The sequence below is a fragment of the Ctenopharyngodon idella genome, chromosome 10 (assembly GCF_019924925.1).
Source record: "Ctenopharyngodon idella isolate HZGC_01 chromosome 10, HZGC01, whole genome shotgun sequence".
Taxonomy (NCBI): domain Eukaryota; kingdom Metazoa; phylum Chordata; class Actinopteri; order Cypriniformes; family Xenocyprididae; genus Ctenopharyngodon; species Ctenopharyngodon idella.
In genome coordinates this window covers 34,551,822-34,572,207 of record NC_067229.1, presented here as the reverse complement: position 1 = coordinate 34,572,207, position 20,386 = coordinate 34,551,822, and the positions used below count along the sequence as shown (strand labels likewise).

Sequence of the window (20,386 nt, the reverse complement as noted above, 5' to 3'; positions counted from 1 at the left end):
ACCAGAAACAGGATGGGATTTCACAAGATATGACCCAGTACAGGCGTCTGAACTTTTTGGACTTCTTTACACTAGTGTTGTCTTGATACTGAAATATCTAAAACGGTTCCAATACTCCTTTTTTTGCAGTATCAATACTCCGATAGCAGCTGTGTGTTCTCACTCTCTCTTCTCTCCGACAGCGAATTGACACACACCCACCTCTTCTCACTCACTCGTCTCAGTGTTTCCGGTTGAATAGTGCTTGTATTGCACATAATTTTAGTCATTCTCGCAGGTTTCACACTCACACCAAAAGCACATACACCACTTATCTATATAAGTTGTGCTCTCCTAAAGCCTCCTCAAATAGATTGATTTCTTTTTCATGGCTTATTGCACTTAAATGGCCAAATACATTAAAAAAAATATCAAAATGCCTGTCTTGCTAAGTGTTCAGGTAAATGAAGTCAGTTTTGGAACCTAAATGTAAATAGTTGAAAGAAAACACGTTGTGTAAGCTCTTAAAGTGACAGCAGCCTAATTTACCTGCTGCTGTCTGTCATGTTAATCAAAATCGCTTGTGGCTCTAAATAACTTTTGTAACTTTAATTGTATGCGTTAATCTATATTTGAGTTTTCAATGAAAACGATCCAGTGTTATTTTACATTTGATTACTTTAAATTCTGTGGTTTTTCATACCTGAACACTGTTAGAGCTAGCTGAAAACTTAGTCATATTTATTTCTTTTGTCTCTTTATTCTATTGTATTTATTTGTGCTATCATTTGCAATGTTTATTTGTTCTCATTTTATTACTGGCTGTTTACTTGTCTTTTTTTTGTAAATGTAGTTCAACGATTCAAATAAAGCCTTTCTGTGCTGTGTGTAAGCTATTACAACAAAAATACCCAAATTATCAAAAAATTATGAGATAATAAATTATCTGTATGGCGGTATATATGGCAGTTTTGCGACAGTTTCAAAGCGAAATGTCCAGTTAGTGGCGCTAAAAGTGTGTTTAGTTTCTTCCGGAACAGATGCAATGTTTTATCATGTTGGAGTTTATAAGCAGTGAGTGGCACTAAAAGCTTAATGCTCCATCACGTTTTAAAATAACGTACACCTACACTAAACCCTAAATCTACCCGATAGTGTTAACAAAAGCCAATGTGACATAAAAACGCAATCCTAATCATGGCATTTTAGCTTGTTTTTTGATCTCTTTTACTGTGAAGGAGCCACGTGAAAACAAGTCCTTATTAATCCATAATCTGCTCCTGTAATCATATTTGTGTGTGAAAAAGTTTGCTTGCTGTTTTACTGCCTCTAGTGTTCATTTCTGTTAGAAACTGCAGTGATATTAAGAGTTTGCTTTTGTTTAATCTATTTCTTTTTTGGTTACTAAATAATTTCCTCATTTCCATTTCCGTGTGTTCTGTCATAGTCTTTATTACTTAAAATGTGGATTTTTTTTATTTAATAATGAATGAGTACATGTGTGTTTTCAATCCAAAAAGATGTTTAAAATTTTGTTTATTACAGAATAACAATACAACAAAAAGCTGCCAAAGCATTAGCAAGCTAATTTACTCTATATATACTTAAATGAATATATATATATATATTAGGGCTGTCAATAAATTACTTTTTTTAATCACGATTAATCGCACACTTACTGTGAAATTAAGCATACACCATTTATTTTGTTTAACGTGTCCATTTTGCCATCATTGCCTATATCCAGCAAAGTAAACCATTAGATTGAAGTGTGATTTTCACAAAACTGTATTTTTCAGTTTTTTTTCAAGGTAAATTTTGATGTCTTTCCAAAAAAGGACACCAAATAACCAAATGATATGATTTCATGTAATTCATACATTTATGTAGGCTACACCAAAGTACCCATAAAAAAAATCACAGCAAAAAAATGTTTCAGAATTCACAGTGTATAGTATGTGCAACAGCTTGTTTACATTTTAGACAAGTCAAGTTGCAATACTGAACAGGACCACATGGAGATGCCAAAAAAAACCTAAACCAACCGCCTTGACCTGCATATATACTAAAGTGCACTAAAGTTACTAAAGTAAATGCGTCAAATTATTTAAATTAATCGCATGCGTTAACGCGTTAATGTTGACAGCCCTCATATATATATATATATATATATATATATATATATATATATATATATATATATATATATATAACATGTATGTGTGTTTGTGTGTGTGTGTGTGTGTGTTTGTGTGTGTGTGTATATATATATATATATATATATATATATATATATATATATATATATATATATATATATATATATATATATATATATATATATATAAAAAATCAATCCATCAATGCATCGCGATTCTGAGCTTAGTTTTTATTCAGATGCGCAGTGCCGCTGAGTGTGCTTTAGAAACACCCGGATTCTGCTTGTTCCCAATTCCTCACACTCAAACCTTCCGTAAAATAATCTTTCATAAAGTTCGTAAAAGGTTGAAGCGAACGACAACGACATTCGCAGGCTTCACGGCATAGGATGCGCTGTGAGAGACGCGCGCTTTGTTTGATGTCTCAACCGTCGGTATTTTCCTTACAAGTGCTCTATGCAGGCATGTCATTTGGAATGCAGTGGACTTATACAGTGCCACTTGAAAGTTTGTGAACCCCTTGCAGAATCTGTGAAAATGTGAAAAATTTTAACAAAATAAAAGAGATAATACAAAATGCATGTTATTTTTTATTTAGTACTGTCCTGATTAAGATATTTTACATAAAAGATGTTTACATATAATTCACAAGACAAAAAATAGCTGAATTTATTAAAATGACCCCGTTCAAAAGTTTGTGAACCATTGATTCTTAATACTGTGTGTGGTTACCTGGATGATCCACGACTGTTTTTTTTTTTGTTTTGTGATGGTTGTTCATGAGTCCCTTGTTTGTTCTGAGCAGTTAAATTGCCCAGCGTTCTTCTTTATGTAAAATATCTTAATCAGGACAGTACTAAATAAAAAATAACATGCATTTTGTATTATCTCTTTTATTTTGTTAAAATTTTTCACATTTTCACAGATTCTGTAAGGGGTTCACAAACTTTCAAGTGGCACTGTATATTTAAAATATGAAACTCACGTACAGAAGGCTGCTTTCAATTTCAAATGCTGATGCTTTGTTTGTGAAGAGTGCTCGCTCATGTGGCTGTGCGCAACTCTGTGTAAGTGGTTTAATATGTGCGTCTCAAAATGGTTTTATGATGCAAAATTAATGTAAACACAGCCAGTTTTTTCTTAAGGGATTAAATGGACAGGACAAACTGCATTACTTATTATATTTCAAAAGAGATCCGTGCGTGAATGCAACTTATTAGATCTCCCACTGTCTATGATGTAACAATCAAACGACAGTAAACATAGGAAAGAAAACATTCAGAAAATCTTAAATAAAGCACTCCTTGTTTATTGCTTGTAATATGTTTTGTTGCTCCTCTTTATTATTATTTATATATATATATATATACACACACAATCACTATCAGACTATATAAGAATATATATTCTTCGTACTGGACAGTTGCACTGGTGATGTAGAACTGAATAATGTACAAATATGTACAAATAATCCTGGTGCAACTCATCAGCTCATTACAAGAAACTCCAGGACATGAAATGGGTGTCTGACAAAGAAGACATTCAAAATGTGCCGTTAGTGCTGCTCGATTATGGCAAAAATCATAATCATGATTATTTTGGTCAATATTGAAATCACGATTATTTAACAGGATTATTGGTGGGTGATATGATCAAAATTTTAATGTCAGTAAAATTTCACAATTATCCATTTTATAGCAAAAACTAATACTAGGTTAATGTATGTAAAAAGTCCTCAAAACAGCTACAGAGGACAAGTAAACAGTCAACAATAAAATAAGAACAAAGAAACTAATTACAAACAGATGAAATAAACAGTGCTTTAGGTTTTTCACTCTCTTATTCGGCTGATTTGGATGTTACATTTTGGGTAGGGAGAAATGAAAGTGTACCGCTGTGAAGGAAAGAAAGTTGCGTTGGACGGAATACGGCAGCGGTACAGTAATCGTTTTACCTCCATTATCTTGTTTTCATAATCATTGAAAGCCAAAATCGAAATTAAAATCAAAATACGATTAACTGCACAGCCCTATGTGCCGTTGTGGGCGTCCTCCAGGAGCAAGGTTGAGAAACACTGCTTTAGATGATAATTATTACAGAAGTTTTGTACTGTTAAACTTGCATCAAAAGAGATGTATGATGTTCCTATGGCAGTGTGAGTTGTGAAATATTCTTCTCACAGATCCATTGATGAGCTTTATTACATGATTCATCCAGCCATCCTACTAAACCAGGCCACTCTGGCAATTTAGGCACAGCCACAGTCACAACACAGTTCTCTCTTGTACCTCCATTAGGCTCTTTAGACGCCCAGGACCTGAAAATACAGATCAGCATTAGATGTTCAGTGCTGCTTTCTGTGTGATATGATGCTGACTGTGAGAATCATTTATTATAAATCAGTTCAGTTCAGTTATTTCTCACCCAGAGGTCATGTTGGTGCCATCAACCCATTTCCATCTGCCCTCCACATCACTGTCAGTCAGACCAATCCAGACTACAGCAGCACCAGATATGTTATTAACAAAATCCTGAGCAGATGAAACAGTTGCACATTTATATCATAAACAGACAATAGACACATTTCATCTGACCACCTCTCATTTAGCTGCTAAACACACACACACACACACACACACACACACACACACACACACACACACACTCTCACTGACTCACTCACTCACTCACTCACTCACTCACTCACTCACTCACTCACTCACTCTCTCTCTCTCTAACTCACTCACTCACTTGTTCCTCTCTGTTGTTTATGGTGATCAGATCTGCTCCTCTCTCTGTACAGTATCTTCTGCTCTCAGTCCAGCTCTTTGTCTCATTGAAAATGTAGTAAAGACTAGATTGATAGCAAGTCCATTCAGCTGTTAACAGAACAAGTTCTGATATTAACTTTTAATCCCCATTTGCAGTCACCTGTCTGTAATTTATAGTAAACTCATAGATTATGTACACTGAAAGTTACTGAGAGCACAATCACACTCCATCATGCTTTAAAAATTTCTTTAACACTTCATAATAACTGCACACAATAAAGCATTAGTTAAGCATTAGTAAATAGTCAATTCATCATTTATAAAGCATTAATAGACATTAGTAAGCAGTTTATAAATACAGCTATAAATGCTTTGCTCTTGATTTATAAGCATATGTATAATGCGTTTAATAAAGTATGAAAATACAATTATTAATGATCAATTTATCATTTCTAAATTATTACATTATTTACAAACCGGTTATTTAGGAGTTGTCAGTGGTTCATAAGATTATTTAGGAAGTAAATGATTAATGAACTATTTAAACATACCATATCTTATTATTTAGACATATACTAATAGTTACTCAGTGTGTTAATAAATGCTTTATTAACACATATTCTTACTGTAATTCATGCTTAATTCAGGTAGTTATAAAACATTTAGAAGTTGTCAGCTAACAATTTTTGTGAGCTCGTCTAAAGTGAGGACTATTTATGCCTCATAAAGCTTTACAAAGGAGATTTAAAGGCTCCTCAGTTATCTTCTACACTGCTGTTCTCTAATGTTTTAAAGTTAGTACTGAGGTAGTTTTGACACTGAAATATTTTATTATATTATTATTGTTTTATATATATATATATATATATATATATAAATTGTATTTTGGCACTCCTTTAATCCAGTGTTGGCACTGGTACATTTTTATTCAGGAATGTTTACACTTTACAGAAATTGCAAAGGCTGAGTTTCATTTTACTGCACAGTTTTGTTTTCTGGAGGTGTACAGGAATTTTTATTTTCTGTGACATTGCAGAGGTTTATTTTTAATTTTATATCAAGTTACCCATCGTAAAGTGTCATTTTTTGCTTGAAATAAATATTTCTATGTTCTGTATCCTTTAAATCTTCTTTATAAAAGCTTTACGAGGCATAAATTGTCCTCACTTTAGATGACCTCACAAAAATAGTTATCTGACAACTTCTAAATGTTTTATAATTACCTGAATTAATCATGAATTACAGTAGGAATATGTGATAATAAAGCATTTATTAACACACTGAGTAACTATTACTATATGTCTATATAATAAGATGCATAAATGTACATTTAAATAGTTTATTAATCATTTACTTACACGTTCAAAATGATCTTATGAACCACTGACAGCTCCTAAATGACTGGTTTGTAAATAATATAATACATAATTTAGAAATGATAAATTGATTATTAATAAAGTATGAAAATACAATTATTAAACACATTATAGATATGCTTATAAATCAAGAGCAAAGCATTTATAGTTGTATTTATAAACTGTTTACTAATGTCTATTAATGTTTTATAAATGATGAATTGACTATTTACTAATGCTTAACTAATGCTTCATAGAGTGCAGTTATTATAAAGTGTTACCAAAATTTCTGCTGTATAGCAAAAAAACTGCATAGACTAAAAAAAAACTTTACCACAAATCTGAAGTTCATTTCTTAGCTGGTCTCTCTCATTCAGGTTTTTGTTCTTTATTATTAGCCCATCTCTTTCTTCTGTCAGGTTAGTAATCTTGTTTAGTAGCTGGTCTCTCTCTTCTGTGAGGTTGGTGATGTTAGTTAGTAGCTCATTTCTCTCTTCTGTGTAGTTTGTGCTGTTGTTTGTAGAGAGTTGGACACACAGCACTATGACTGCAGTCAGCAGAAGAACACACAGCAGCACCAAACACACTGGAGCTGCTCTGGAGCTTCTGTTCCTCACACTAGCCATTTCTGAAGATGACAGACAATGTGTCTTAAACACTCAAGTGACAAAAAATTGTGTGTGTTGTTATAATAAAATGAGTCTCAGTACCTGTGTGTTGAGGAGTTTGGTGTCTCTTGGTGTCTGAGTTTTCTGTTTCTGTCCTGACATCAAAACTGTGTATAGGATCAATATTGGCATAGATATTCATCTCTTTTTCATCTTCTCTGTCCATCCCATGTTTCCCAGGAATGTTCATTTTGCCATAAGGTGACGTATTCCGTCTGCTGGAGTTAAATGTGAGATTATTAGAAGTTGTTTCTTCAAGTAAACTGCACCACTCTACACTTCTTCTTTTGAGCTTTTGCTTTTTGAAGGCATTATTGTGGTCAAGAACATGTGATATCTTGTTCATTATGAAAGGTTATATGAATGTACTCCTTCACTACAGTTTCAGTGTTTTTATAACAAACACATTAGTTGACACTAGTTGCATTGGGTATTTTAAACAAGCGTTTTTCAGTGCACTCTGTTTCAATTGATGGTTTTCTGTGATCTTGTTTGCATTTGTTTTGACCTGGAGAATGAAATAAAAAAATCTTTTATGAAAAAGTTTTATGCTTTTACAACAGAAGTTTTGCTGCCTTTATTCAGTTGGGAACACATGACTGATACATGCCCCTCAACAAGCATACACAACCAAAATAGTCACAATTTCAAGCCTTGCTATGAAACATGGTGTCCGGAGCTGAAGCTGCAGTAATTATGAAAAAGATTTCATATGTTTCAGATGTTGCTTTAAGTGAACTGCACTGCTCTGAAGTGTTCTGCTTTTGTAAATGTGGTCATGGACATGATATCCTGTTAAAATGATAAAAAGGCAACTTTTTTTGATAACTTTTAATAATAATAATATATAGTGACTATTGTTCTGAGTCTGTTCTGGAACTGTACTACTCTGAACTTCTGCTTCTACACTTCTGCTGTCGAGACTCGAAACCAATGTTGTAGTTGTAGGAAACTAGAACTGATCAAGCCTTGTAACGAATCCAATAAATAGTAATGATTTAAATATTCTGCCTTTGAATGCTCTCTCTTTTAATAACCAATTACAGATCAACGGTTGTAAGAAAGTACAAAGAAAACACTTTAAATTTCCAATCTTTTATTTACAGTTTATATATATATATATATATATATATATATTATATATATATATATATATATATATAATTACAAATGATATTAACAACCTAACAAAGACTGTGAAGTTGAACTGAAAAAATTAACATGAATTTCAGAATATCATCATCTTGTGAGCTTTAGTGGAGTCAAAAAATTTGTCTTTACATGTTAGCCAGACATTTTGTGCTACTTGATTTCAAAACTTATATGACTGCAGTCTTGCATGAATGTACATTATTTGAAACATATCTCAAAAGCACTATTAATATTTTTAGTGGTAAAACATTTGAATTCAAAAGAAGAAAAAAAAAAAAATGCATCTTTAAGTGAAACGTTTACCTGCTGTGCTAAAAACTCTTTAGAGGAAGTGAAACGAAGTAGTTTCTGTCACTAAGAGACATTTCTTCACATAATATGTCTTTACTATATCTGTCACAGTTATCTTCAGTAAGTTTCGGTTTCATGGACTTCCAGTTTGTTTTATTTTGTCGCACGCCTTCTTTTTTTCAGATTTAAGTCACTCATCTGTATCCTTGGTTACCATCATTATAATTATCTTGTTTGAGTTTGTATAGGCCTATATGTTACCTTATCCTGCACTCTTTGTCCGGTCACATTGATAGTATGGTGTGTGTTAGTCTTCTTTGTATGGATCGCTACCTGTTTGGATTATTATAAGTTAAGTTACCTGTTTGAATCTTCATCTTCTATGTCTACGTCTTCCTGTCTGCATGCACCCGCGACAATATCACAGCATATTTGCATGCTCATGTCAGGCGGCCATTGGTTAAACGCAGACTGATGCTGTTGTTAAGTGCACAGATGTATAGAGGTTTCAGTTCATGTCTGTGGAAATAAAGACTGAATATTCCCTAAATTTCTACCGTGTCCTCAACATCATAGGGAATGCTTTTTGTTGTCTAGGAAATGAATGTTAGCCAGATTTAGCCATTAGCCTAGATTTAAAATCAGTCTGTTGTTCCTAATGTGAGGCTGCAGACTCTTGATCTGATGTGTGTTGGAGCTCATCGTTTGGTAGTTCTGCTTTTGGCATCACTGGTGTTGAGCATCACTTCCATCCATCTGGTAACACAACCAGTTCAGTTGAGTTGTTTGTTCTCATCCACACTGAAACTTAATAATAACCGTGTGTACACACAACATAAACACTGCATCTTTTTAATGCTAAACATTTGTGTAGTTTTAGTGAAGTTCAAGATTACCCATTTGACGAAAGCGTTCTAACAGTCGTTCTTTCTCCTCATTTAACTGGTGATTTTGTTTAGTCTTGTTGTTAATGTCATTCACCAATTCATCATTTTTTTTTAACAAGACTTTGATCTCAACACATAGCGTGTTCCTTTTTTGGTTATATTTTTCCTCACTGTTTTCATACTCATCAGTCTTTGTTCTGAGTTCGAGACCCAGCAATATGATCGCCTCAACCAGAAGAACACACTGCAGCACCAAACACACTGTAGCTCTTTTGTATCTTCTGTTCCTCACAGAATCAATTCCTGAACACCACAGACATGAAGATAAATGTTTCTTAATAACTCACATGACTAAAATGTGTGTGTTGGTTGTTATAATGAAATTAATCTCAATACCTGTGCTGTTCCTCTTGCACATTTTCAGCCGTTTAGAGTCAGATTGTGTAAGTTGCTTGTGTGTGGACAACACAGCTGTGTACTGATGCTTTTAGAGTTCAACTTTAACTACACCACTGTGACCGCACTGAGCAGTCATATCCTGCTTATATAAAAAAGGTTTTGCAGATAAACAAGAACGATTTATGATAAAACATTTTTGTACACTACTAGAAAAAGTAGTCAAGTTGTTAAGCCTTTGATATAAATGTAATAACGTTTCTTACTTCTTGTGATTGAAGTTGATTATTTTCCTCTTAAATGTGAAGTGTGGTTTCTGCATCACTAGCCTCACCATATAGAACTTAAGTAAAGAAGAAAAAAAGCCACACCCCAATCTCACTCCATTTGTTGAGTTAATCTACTGAAACATTCAATAATGTTAATATTTGGACACTTCAGCTTTAATTGTGAATATGGTGAATGAGAAGCTGTACACATGTATCACTAAAATATAAAATATAATAGAATCATAAATAAATTTACTCAGTGCTTTAATGATCAAGATGATTTATTACATGGAAACTTGTAGAACTGTGTTTCAGAACAAAAAGCGAAATGAGACAAAAAATGTTGTAACAACTCTTTATAGCAATGCAAATTAAAATGTGTTCTTCTCACAGATCCATTTAAAATTTTCATTACATGAATAATCGGCAAACCCTGATGACAGATTTATGGCACAGTCCTCCTCACCAGTGCTATCACTTGGTTCTCCATCCCTCCAGAACCTGCAACAGATCAGCATTAGATGTTCAGTGCTGCTTTCTGTGTGATATGATACTGACTGTAAGATAAAGTTTGTCAAGACTAACTTTAATTTTGTCTTAAAGTTTAAAAGCATTTTAAAAGTTTGATTGTTTTAATGGCTGTACAGTCACACAGATATACAGAATGACTGTAGGACGTTGCTCAAGGTGGTTGTTAGGCATTGCTAGGGTGTTGCCAGGTGGTTGCCATGGTGTTTTGGGTGGTTGTATGTGGTTGCTACGGTGTACTTTATGATTGCAACGGTGTAGCTAAAGTGTTCTGACCAGTTACCAAGGCATTTCCAGGATGTTTGTTGGTTGTTATGGTGGTTTTGTATTGATAGATTATAAAAGGGCTGAAATATAGATAGACAGATAGATTGACAGACAGACAAAGTCAGAACAGGCTGTAGGTCTGTGCCGAGTTTGGTGGATCTAGTTTTAGAGGAGTGATTTCTCACCCAGAGGTCATGTTGGTGCCATCAACCCATTTCCATGTGTCCTCCACATCACTGTCAGTCAGACCAATCCAGACTTCAGTGCCACCTGGCACTCTGTTTAAATACTCCTAATGAATGAAGAAACATACTTTAAGCAACAAATATCATATCTGTTATCTAAGTAGGCCTACTAATCAACACATTTATTCAAGAAATTCATTGCAAACAAAGACCTACAGTACAGACAAATTTCATGTTGGAGTAAGATTTGAGCATGAGCGGTACATGAGTCTGCTTCGCTCACTTACTCTGCTCAGAATGTCTATAAAGGAAGGTGTTGTCAGACTTTGGTTATTTTCAGACTGCAGGCAAATGTGGCCCAAATCAGATTCTTTTGCTCACATGCGACTCAGATCTGTTTTTCTCATGACAGTGTGAACAGCACAAACCACAAGGAATCTGATCTTTTCAATTCCGATTTGTGCCACTTTCATATGTGGTACTAAATCCGATACAGACAGATCAAATATTTTGCAATGTCTGAACAGTCAAATCAGAATTCATGCGAATTTTATGTTACTCTAGAGCAACATTCGTCGCAATTTTGTGCTCATAGGAGTCACTTCAAAGATTTTACATACCTGACATGGAAGGTCAGTGATGTGTCAGAACTCATAAGTATTACAGTGACAGCTCTATATACAAGCAAAACACGAGGACTCGTACCATAAATGTCTCTTTTATCTCTTTTATTGCATCCTGATTTTTTTTTTTTTTATATTGCCTGTGCATACATTTGCTGACTTCGGCAGCAGATCACACTATAAATAAATGTGTAATCACTTATTTTAATGTCCTCCATGTTTACTTCCGTATGACAGTGTGCTGCGTGACACCTTTTTTTTTTTTTTTTATCATTTTGCGCATATGGGTCAGTCCAGGACCATTATCTTTTCACACTGGAATCTGATATTTGCCACATTTAAAACAACAATGTGAACAGCTCTACAAAAACATTGGACCTGAGCCATAAATCGGAATTGAGCAAACTTAGTTATGGTCACAAACAAACATTCTCTTTCACTCACTTGTTCCTTTCTGTTGTTTATGATGATCAGATCTGTTCCTCTCTCTGTACAGTATCTTCTGCTCTCAGTCCAGTTCTTCTTCTCAGTGGAGATGAAGTAAAGACTAGATTGATAGCACTTCCATCCATCTGTAAGAACAACCAGTACAACAATTAGCTCTTTATTTCCATCCACACTGACTGACACAACTTATTTATAACAGGTTACCCAAAACATACATACTATATCTTTAAATATTGAATAGTTGTGTAGCTTTAGTGTAGTTTTTTATTACCCATTTTACGTATCTGTTGCCACAGTTCTTTCATCTCGCTCTGTAATGTCCTTTTTTGTGTAATCAGGGTTCTATTATCATTTGATAAATTTGTATTATTCTTTTCCAAGATTAATTTTCTGTTATTTAACCCATTTATCTCTTCTGTGATGTCTTTGTACTTGATGTAAAACTCATCAATCGTTTTACTAGCTTGATGGCCAGCACTATGACTGCAGTCAGCAGAAGAACACACAGCAGCACCAAACACACTGCAGCTGCTCTGGAGCTTCTGATCTTCACACAAACACTTCCTGTAAATTACAGATATGAAGATAAATATTTCTTAAACATTCATTTGACTTAAATGTGCATGTTAGTTATGTTTCTATAATGAAATGATTCTTAGTACCTGAGTGTTGAAGTGTTCGATGGGTTGGGGTGTCTGAGTTCTCTGTTTCTGTCCTGACATCATGTCGGTTCGTTGTGTCTCTGTTGGCATCAGTGATCATCTCCTCACCATCTTCTCTGTCCAGTTCTCGTATCTCAGTGCTACTATTGACGCGAGTCCTCTTGAAGGTTTTCGGTCTTTTGGAGTCCATTGTGTAAGTTGCTCGTGTGGACGCTGCTGTGTACTGATGCTTTTAGAAGCTGAACTTTACCTACACCACTGTGACCGCACTGAGCAGTCATATCCTGTCTGCTTATATAAAAAATGTTTTGGTGAAGGATACAGATTAGAGTTGTTGTTTTCACCTTCTTCTTGTAAGTTAACCCTTGGATAGTAATATTATTTAAACTTCTTGCTACAATCTGAATTGTAGAACAATGTGTCTTTGATAAAACACTAAATATCAAGATTACCTGTTTCTTTGAGTGTCTTCCCCAGTTTATTTCTCTCTTGATTTAACTGGTCTATTTGTTTAGTGAGGTTATCATTCTTGGATAATAATCCATCCCTTTGATTTGTCAAGTTTGTGTTCTTGCTGAGTAGCTTGTCTCTCCTGTAAGGTTAGTAATCTTTTGGCGCTTTTCCACTGTGTGGAACGACTTGTCTCGGCTCTGTTCGGTTTGGCACGGCTCGGAGCGCTTTACTTTCGGTTTGTTTTTCCATATTATAGCCTGATCGTATAATTAAGCCGCCTCTACTGCCATGGATGCGCTCCTCGTCTACCAACAAGTCTGCACCTCCTCTACCTCGTCTACTGACCACAATACAGCCATTTCTTTTTTCAAGTTGCGTGTGACGGTCGTTTAAAGCAAAGTGGTTTAAAAAAAAAGTCGCGTGAACAAATGATACTGTGGTGTCTGTTACTGACTATTTAATCTAGCAGGTTTGTCTTGTGTTTCAAATCCAATGACGGTGATAGTGATGATTCTCTCTGACCAATCAGTGATCTGCAGTGTTTACACGTCACATTTAGTATCGGTACAGCATGCTTGGAATCTCAACCGAGGTGGTACTATTTAAGCGAGCCGTACCGAGCCATCCCATGCAGTGGAAAAGCGCCATTTGTTAGTAGCTGCTCTCTTTCTTCTGCCAGGTTAGTAATCTTGGTTAGTAGCTCTCTTTCTTCCATGATGTTTTTGCTCTTGAATTGAAACAGGTCGATGTTTGTAAAGAGTTGGACACACAGCGCTATGACTGCAGTCAGCAGAAGAACACAGAGCAGCATCAAACACACTGCAGCTGCTCTGAAGCTTCGGATCTTAACATAATCACTTCTTGAACACCACAGACATGAAGATGTTTTAACTTCTAGTATGACTAAAATGTTTGTTAGTTGTTGTTGTTATAATGAATCAAGTCTAAGTACCTATTTATTGAGGTGTTTGGTACTTTGTTCCTATCCTGACATCATGACTCTTTATAGTAACTGCACTGGCATCACTAGTCATCTCTAGTCTTCTCTGTCCATTCCCTATATTCATTTAGTGTTTATATTGCTGACATTTTAAGTCTCTTTGAATTAGTTGTGTAAATGATAGAAGCTGTCTGTGCACATTTTTGCTCTGTAGACATGTCTACAGTGAAGCACCAAACAAGTGGATCCCCTTTTCAGGGGGACTTGGTTAGAGATCGACCGACATATCAATTTTCCCAATATTTAAGCATTTTCCCATAATCGGGTATAAGTTTTGTAATATCGGATTTGCCGTTTTTCTTTGAACGCTGTTCAAGGGTAAAATAACTTGCATCCCTTAATTATTAAACTTTATTTAACATAACAGCCATTAATGTACAAAAGACATGCACAAATAAGATATCTTACATAAATGCTTATGTAATTTAAACTTGGCGATAAAAAATATAGACTAACTCACAGAGTCACGTAATCTGTCAAGTCATGTCCCAATAAAGATGTAACTTTACATGAATTAAATAAAACAGCCATGAATGAGTGCATGTTGGAAATAAAAGCGCTGAATGTAATTCTCTCTCTCTGTTGTATATGCTCATCATTAGTCTCGTGAAGGCACGTTAATAGTGCCATTCACTCACCGGTTGATGATCAGGAAATGCTCCAGCACGTGGCCACCGTATACTTTTAACAAGATCCACTCGTTTAAAACTCCTTAAGTTATATTATTGTCTACTATATAACATTTATTTAGCTAATAAACATCTAAATAATTACAGCTCCTTAGCCTATCAAACAACACATAAACCTTTTTAAACTGTAGTTTAAAACGAATGCCTATATTTATGCTTATTATTTATGGGGAGTTGATGGACAATAAATAAATATCGGTTCTATATATCAGTTATCAGGCACATAAACATGCAAATAATTGGTATCGGTATCTGTTATAAAAAATAAATATTGGTCGATCTCTAGTCTTGGTCTGCTTCCAAACTAACTCTGGTGCAATGCGACTGAAATATGAATGCAACATGGACCAAAGACATCTAAATGAACCAGAAACAGGATGGGATTTCACAAGTTGTGACCCAGTCGTTGGAACCGGATCTTCGTTTGTGTATGTAACAGAGGAATTCCTGGCACTTTTTTGACTTCTTTACACTAGTGTTGTCTCGATACTGAAAAAATCTAAAACTGTTCCAATACTCCTTTTTCTGTCATAGTCTTTATTACTTAAAATGTGGATTTTTTTTTTATTTAATAATGAATGAGTACATGTGTGTTTTCAATGCACAAAGATGTTTAATATTACATTTAATTTATTACAGAATAACAATAAAACAAAAGCTGTCAAAGCATCAGCATGCTAATTTTCTTTTTATATACTGAAAGGAATTAATATATATATATTTACACACACACACACACACACACACACACACACACACATACATTTTTCAGGAAAATGTACTGACAGTGGTATTCAGATAAGTAATAAACAATAGAAATTGAATAAAGTAATCAAATGTAAAATAACTGCTGTATACATTAAATATAGACTATAAATACTCTAAAAATATTAGACTAAAATATAAAATAAATAGACTAAAAATATTCATTCAAGAGCAGTGAGTGATATCTTTGTCTTGTCTTTTCTGCAGCAGTCATTAATGTTGGCTGCTGTTACTTTAAGAGCTGCATGGACCCTATATAGGCCTACTGTTGCACATGTACACTTTCTCAGTGTTCACTTAAGACTTAACCAATTGCGTTTACGAGAATACTTACAAAAAAGGCATTTCGATATATTTGTGTGTTGACTATTTGACTGTTTAGGCGCATATCTGAAGCCCACAGTATACTTTGCTTATGCGCGTTCCGCCCCATCTCGAAGTGCGCGCACAGGTGGCCGTCTAGGAAACAGTGTCTCTTTCACAAGCTTAATGTGCTTTTATTAGTACTGTTTAATATCACTCTCTTATTCGGCTTATTTGGATGTTACATTTGGGTTAGGGAGAAATTAAAGTGTACCGCTGTGAAGGAAAGTTGCGCTGGACGGAATGCGGCAGTGGTACAGTTATCGTTTTTCCTCGATTATATTGTTTTCATAATCGTTGGAAGCCAAAATTGAAATTGAAATCGAAAATACGATTAATTGTGCCGTTGTGGGTGTCCTCCGATAGCAAGGTTGAGAAACACTGCTTTAGATTATAATCAATTACAGAAGTTTTGTACTGTTAAACTTGTGTGATGTTCCTATGGCAGTATGAGTTGTGAAATATTCTTCTCACAGATCCATTGATAAGCTTGATTACATGATTCATCCAGCCATCCTACTAAACCAGGCCACTCTGGCAATTTAGGCACAGCCACAGTCAAAACACAGTTCTCTCTTGTACCTCCACCAGGCTCTCCAGATGCCCAGAACCTGAAAATACAGATCAGAATTATGTGATACTGACTGTGAGAATCATTTATTAGATAATAATCAGTTCCGTTCAGTTATTTCTCACCCAGAGGTCAGTGCGCTGCCATCAACCCATTTCCATCTGCCCTCCACATCACTGTCAGTCAGACCAATCCAGACTACAGCAGCACCAGACATGTTATTAACAAAATCCTGAGCAGATGAAACAGTTGCACATTTATAGACACAATAGACACATTTCATTTGACTATCTCCCATTTAGCTGCTTCACACACATGCGCACACACACACACACACACACACACACACACACACACACACACACACACACACACACAATATCTCTCACTCACTTGTTCCTCTCTGTTGTTTATGGTGATCAGATCTGCTCCTCTCTCTGTACAGTATCGTCTGCTTTCAGTCCAGCTCTTCTTCTCATTGGATATGTAGTAAAGACTAGATTGATAGCGAGTCCATTCAGCTGTTAACAGAACAAGTTCTGATATTAGCTTTTAATCCCCATTTACAGTCACCTGTATGTAACTTATAACAGATAGTAAACTCATAGATTGTGTACACTAAAAGTTACTGAGAGCACAATCACACTCCATCATGCTCAAAAAAATTTCTGCTGTATAGCAAATAACTGCATAGATTAAAGAAACTTTACCACAAATCTGAAGTTCATTTCTTAGCCGGTCTCTCTCATTCAGGTTTTTGTTCTTTATTATTAGCCCATCTCTTTCTTCTGTCAGGTTAGTAATCTTGTTTAGTAGCTGGTCTCTCTCTTCTGTGTAGTTTGTGCTGTTGTTTGTAAAGAGTTGGACACCCAGCACTATGACTGCAATCAGCAGAAGAACACACAGCAGCGCCAAACACACTAGAGCTGCTCTGGAGCTTCTGATCCTCACACTAGCCATTTCTGAAGATGACAGACAATGTGTCTTAAACACTGAAGTGACAAAAAAATGTATGTGTTGTTATAACAAAATGAGTCTCAGTACCTGTGTGTTGAGGAGTTTGGTGTCTCTTAGTGTCTGAGTTTTCTGTTTCTGTCCTGACATCAAAACTGTTTATAGGATCAATATTAGCATAGATTTTCATCTCTTTTTCATCTTCTCTGTCCATCCTATGTTTCCCAGGAATGTTCATTTTGCCATAAGATGATGTATTCCGTCTGCTGGAGTTAAATGTGAGATTATTAGAAGTTGTTTCTTCAAGTAAACTGCACCACTCTACACTTCTTCTTTTGAGCTGTTGCTTTTTGAAGGCATTACTGTGGTCAAGAACATGTGATATCTTGTTCATTATGAAAGGTTATATGAATGTACTCCTTCACTACAGTTTCAGTCTTTTTATAACAAACACATTAGTTGACACTAGTTGTGTTGGGTATTTTAAACAAGCATTTTTCAGTGCACTCTGTTTCAATTGATGGTTTTCTGTGATCTTGTTTGCATTCGTTTTGACTTGGAGAATGAAATAAAATAAAAAAAATAGTTAAAATGTCTTTTATGAAAAAGGTTTATGCTTTTATAACAGAAGTTTTGCTGCCTTTATTCAGTTGGGAACACATGACTGACTGCAGCAAATCCATGAAATATAAATGATTTTAATTTTCTTTCTCTGTATTTTCATATGCCATTACGTGTTAATAAAAGATAGAAGAAAGTGAAACGATATGTATCATGAAAAGCTCTATACAAATAAATGTGGAAATGTGGATGTGGAAAGTAAAAACAACGTTATTGATACAGTGACTATTTACATGTTGACCAGACCTTTTGTGCTTAAGGAAGCTACTGTACATTAAGCTACTGATATGGAGTCTTCATCTCCTTTTGTTTATAAAATTATAACATATTAAAAATATTATTTATGTATTTATTTTGTTTAGGGTGAAACATTTGAAAGAAATAAATTACAAGTGTGCCTTCAAGGTTTCAGACATTTAACTGCTAATACTGAATGTCATTCGTGTATACTGTAGGTCTGTGTAGGTTGGCACAATCATCATCTCTCCATTTCTCTGTTCATCTCAGCAATGTCCCTCAGTGCTCATTCCATTCTTTGCCAATTGAGCAGATTAAAAGCTTCAACAATCAAACCTGATCCAGAATTCTTTGCCACACACTTGTCTGTGTTTAATCAAGCTCTCATGCTTAAAATGTGTGGATTCAGTTGAGAGCGCAGTGTTACCTGCAACCTCTGTCCCACAGGCTTTACAGTGAACGCATTGCATCGAGCCATTTCCATAGCGGAGCCACTCAAAGTCTTTCAGCCATTCTTTCCTTTGCTGGTGGATCCACAGTTACTTTGTCTTACAAAAGAAATCTCTCTGTGTTCTTTTCATCTTCTCTCTTCAGTGCTTTGCATTTTGCAAGCTAGTTAGCTCCGTCACATGATAAAGGAGTGATTGATTGCAAATATTAACCAATCTTGAATCTGCATTAAAGTTAAGAATGTAAAAATGACGTTTAATTGGTTATGTAACGTTTGGATAGAACGGTGGACCAGTCACTGAATCAGCTCACAGCAGACACATACTGTGCAGTAATTAGCATACTTTTTGTAGAGAAATGAAAACAGGTCGCACCTCAACAATTATTTGTACTCGCACAAATGCTCCCAAAGATATTTTGAGGTTGAACAGATTAAATTTCGGGAGCATACACAACCAAAATGGTCACAATTTCAAGCCTTGCTATGAAACATGGTGTCCGGAGCTGAAGCTGCAGTAATTATGAAAAAGTTTTCATATGTTTCAGATGTTGCTTTAAGTGAACCGCACTGCTCTGAAGTGTTCTGCTTTTGCAAATGTGGTCATGGACATGTGATATCCTGTTAAGATGATAAAAAGGCAACTTTTTTTGATAACTTTTGATAATAATAATAATAATAATAATAATAATATATATATATATATATATAATGTGTGTGTGTGTATATGTATGTATTTATATATCATTCAGATAGTAATTGTTGTTCTGAGTCTGTTCTGGGACTGTACTGCTCTGAGCTTCTGCTGCTACACTTCTGCTGTCGAGACTTAAAACCACTGTGGTCAAAATGTCTCACAGCGTTTCAGAGTAACTTTTGGCCATATTTTAGTTGTAGGAAACTAGAACTGATCAAGCCTTGTAACGAATCCATTAAATAGTAATGATTTAAATATTCTGCCTTTGAATGCTCTCTCTTTTAATAACCAATTACAGATCAACGGTTGTAAGAAAGATCAACGGTTGTACATGTTAGCCAGACATTTTGTGCTACTTGATTTCAAAACTTATATGACTGCAGTCTTGCATGAATGTACATCATTTGAAACATATCTTAAAAGCACTATTAATATTTTTAGTGGTAAAACATTTTAATTCAAAAGAAAAAAAAATGCATCTTTAAGTGAAACTTTAACCTGCTGTGCTAAAAACTCTTTAGAGGAAGTGAAACGAAGTGGTTTCTGTCACTAAGAGACATTTCTTCACATAATATGTCTTTACTATATCTGTCACAGCTATCTTCAGTTAGTTTCGGTTTCATGGAATTTCAGTTTGTTTTATTTTGTCGCACGTCTTCTTTTTTTCAGATTTAAGTCACTCATCTGTATCCTTGGTTACCATCATTATAATTATCTTGTTTGAGTTTGTATAGGCCTATATGTCACCTTATCCTGCACTCTTTGTCCGGTCACATTGATAGTATGGTGTGTGTTAGTCTTCTTTGTATGGATCGCTACCTGTTTGGATTATTATAAGTTAAAGGAATAGTTCACCCAAAAATGAAAATTTGATGTTACCCCCAGGGCATCCAAGTTGTAGGTGACTTTGTTTCTTCAGTAGAACACAAATGATGATTTTTAACTCCAA

At 34.9% G+C, this 20,386-nt stretch overlaps 3 protein-coding genes and 1 long non-coding RNA gene across 11 annotated transcripts in view; 1 reads left to right on the top strand and 3 right to left on the bottom strand.

The window, feature by feature from the left end:
- The window catches only part of LOC127519931 (killer cell lectin-like receptor subfamily F member 1), a 29,449-nt gene extending 11,522 nt beyond the window's left edge, over positions 1 to 17,927 (bottom strand). Inside the window, exons 1-5 of one of the 5 annotated variants that reach the window (XM_051907571.1) lie at positions 17,525 to 17,927; positions 17,191 to 17,442; positions 16,874 to 17,001; positions 4,563 to 4,669; positions 2,715 to 4,455 (exon numbers count right to left, since the gene is read on the bottom strand). In XM_051907571.1, coding sequence (XP_051763531.1) covers positions 4,284 to 4,455; positions 4,563 to 4,669; positions 16,874 to 17,001; positions 17,191 to 17,442; positions 17,525 to 17,828 — 963 coding nt within the window. In that variant the 5' untranslated portion in view covers positions 17,829 to 17,927 and the 3' untranslated portion in view covers positions 2,715 to 4,283. Of the gene's footprint in view, positions 1 to 2,714; positions 4,456 to 4,562; positions 4,670 to 4,889; positions 5,018 to 6,598; positions 6,893 to 15,374; positions 16,521 to 16,605; positions 16,713 to 16,873; positions 17,002 to 17,190; positions 17,443 to 17,524 lie in introns of those variants that run through there. The other 4 variants (XM_051907570.1, XM_051907567.1, XM_051907568.1 and 1 more) reach the window with 4 other exon arrangements.
- cadm2a (cell adhesion molecule 2a) overlaps positions 1 to 20,386 on the top strand; it is a 477,303-nt gene that overhangs the window by 247,367 nt on the left and 209,550 nt on the right. The gene's annotated exons all lie outside the window — the stretch shown is intronic.
- Positions 9,783 to 20,386, bottom strand: part of LOC127519936 (CD209 antigen-like protein D) — a 35,960-nt gene continuing 25,356 nt past the window's right edge. Inside the window, exon 7 of one of the 2 annotated variants that reach the window (XM_051907580.1) lies at positions 9,783 to 9,800. In XM_051907580.1, the coding sequence (XP_051763540.1) occupies positions 9,799 to 9,800 (2 nt within the window). In that variant the 3' untranslated portion in view covers positions 9,783 to 9,798. Of the gene's footprint in view, positions 9,801 to 10,283; positions 10,429 to 20,386 lie in introns of those variants that run through there. The other variant, XM_051907578.1, reaches the window with a different exon arrangement.
- Positions 11,974 to 13,875, bottom strand: LOC127519940 (uncharacterized). Its single transcript, XR_007931987.1, has 3 exons — positions 12,640 to 13,875; positions 12,249 to 12,541; positions 11,974 to 12,102 (listed from the first exon to the last, which is right to left on the bottom strand). It is a non-coding gene; the product is annotated as an uncharacterized LOC127519940 (long non-coding RNA).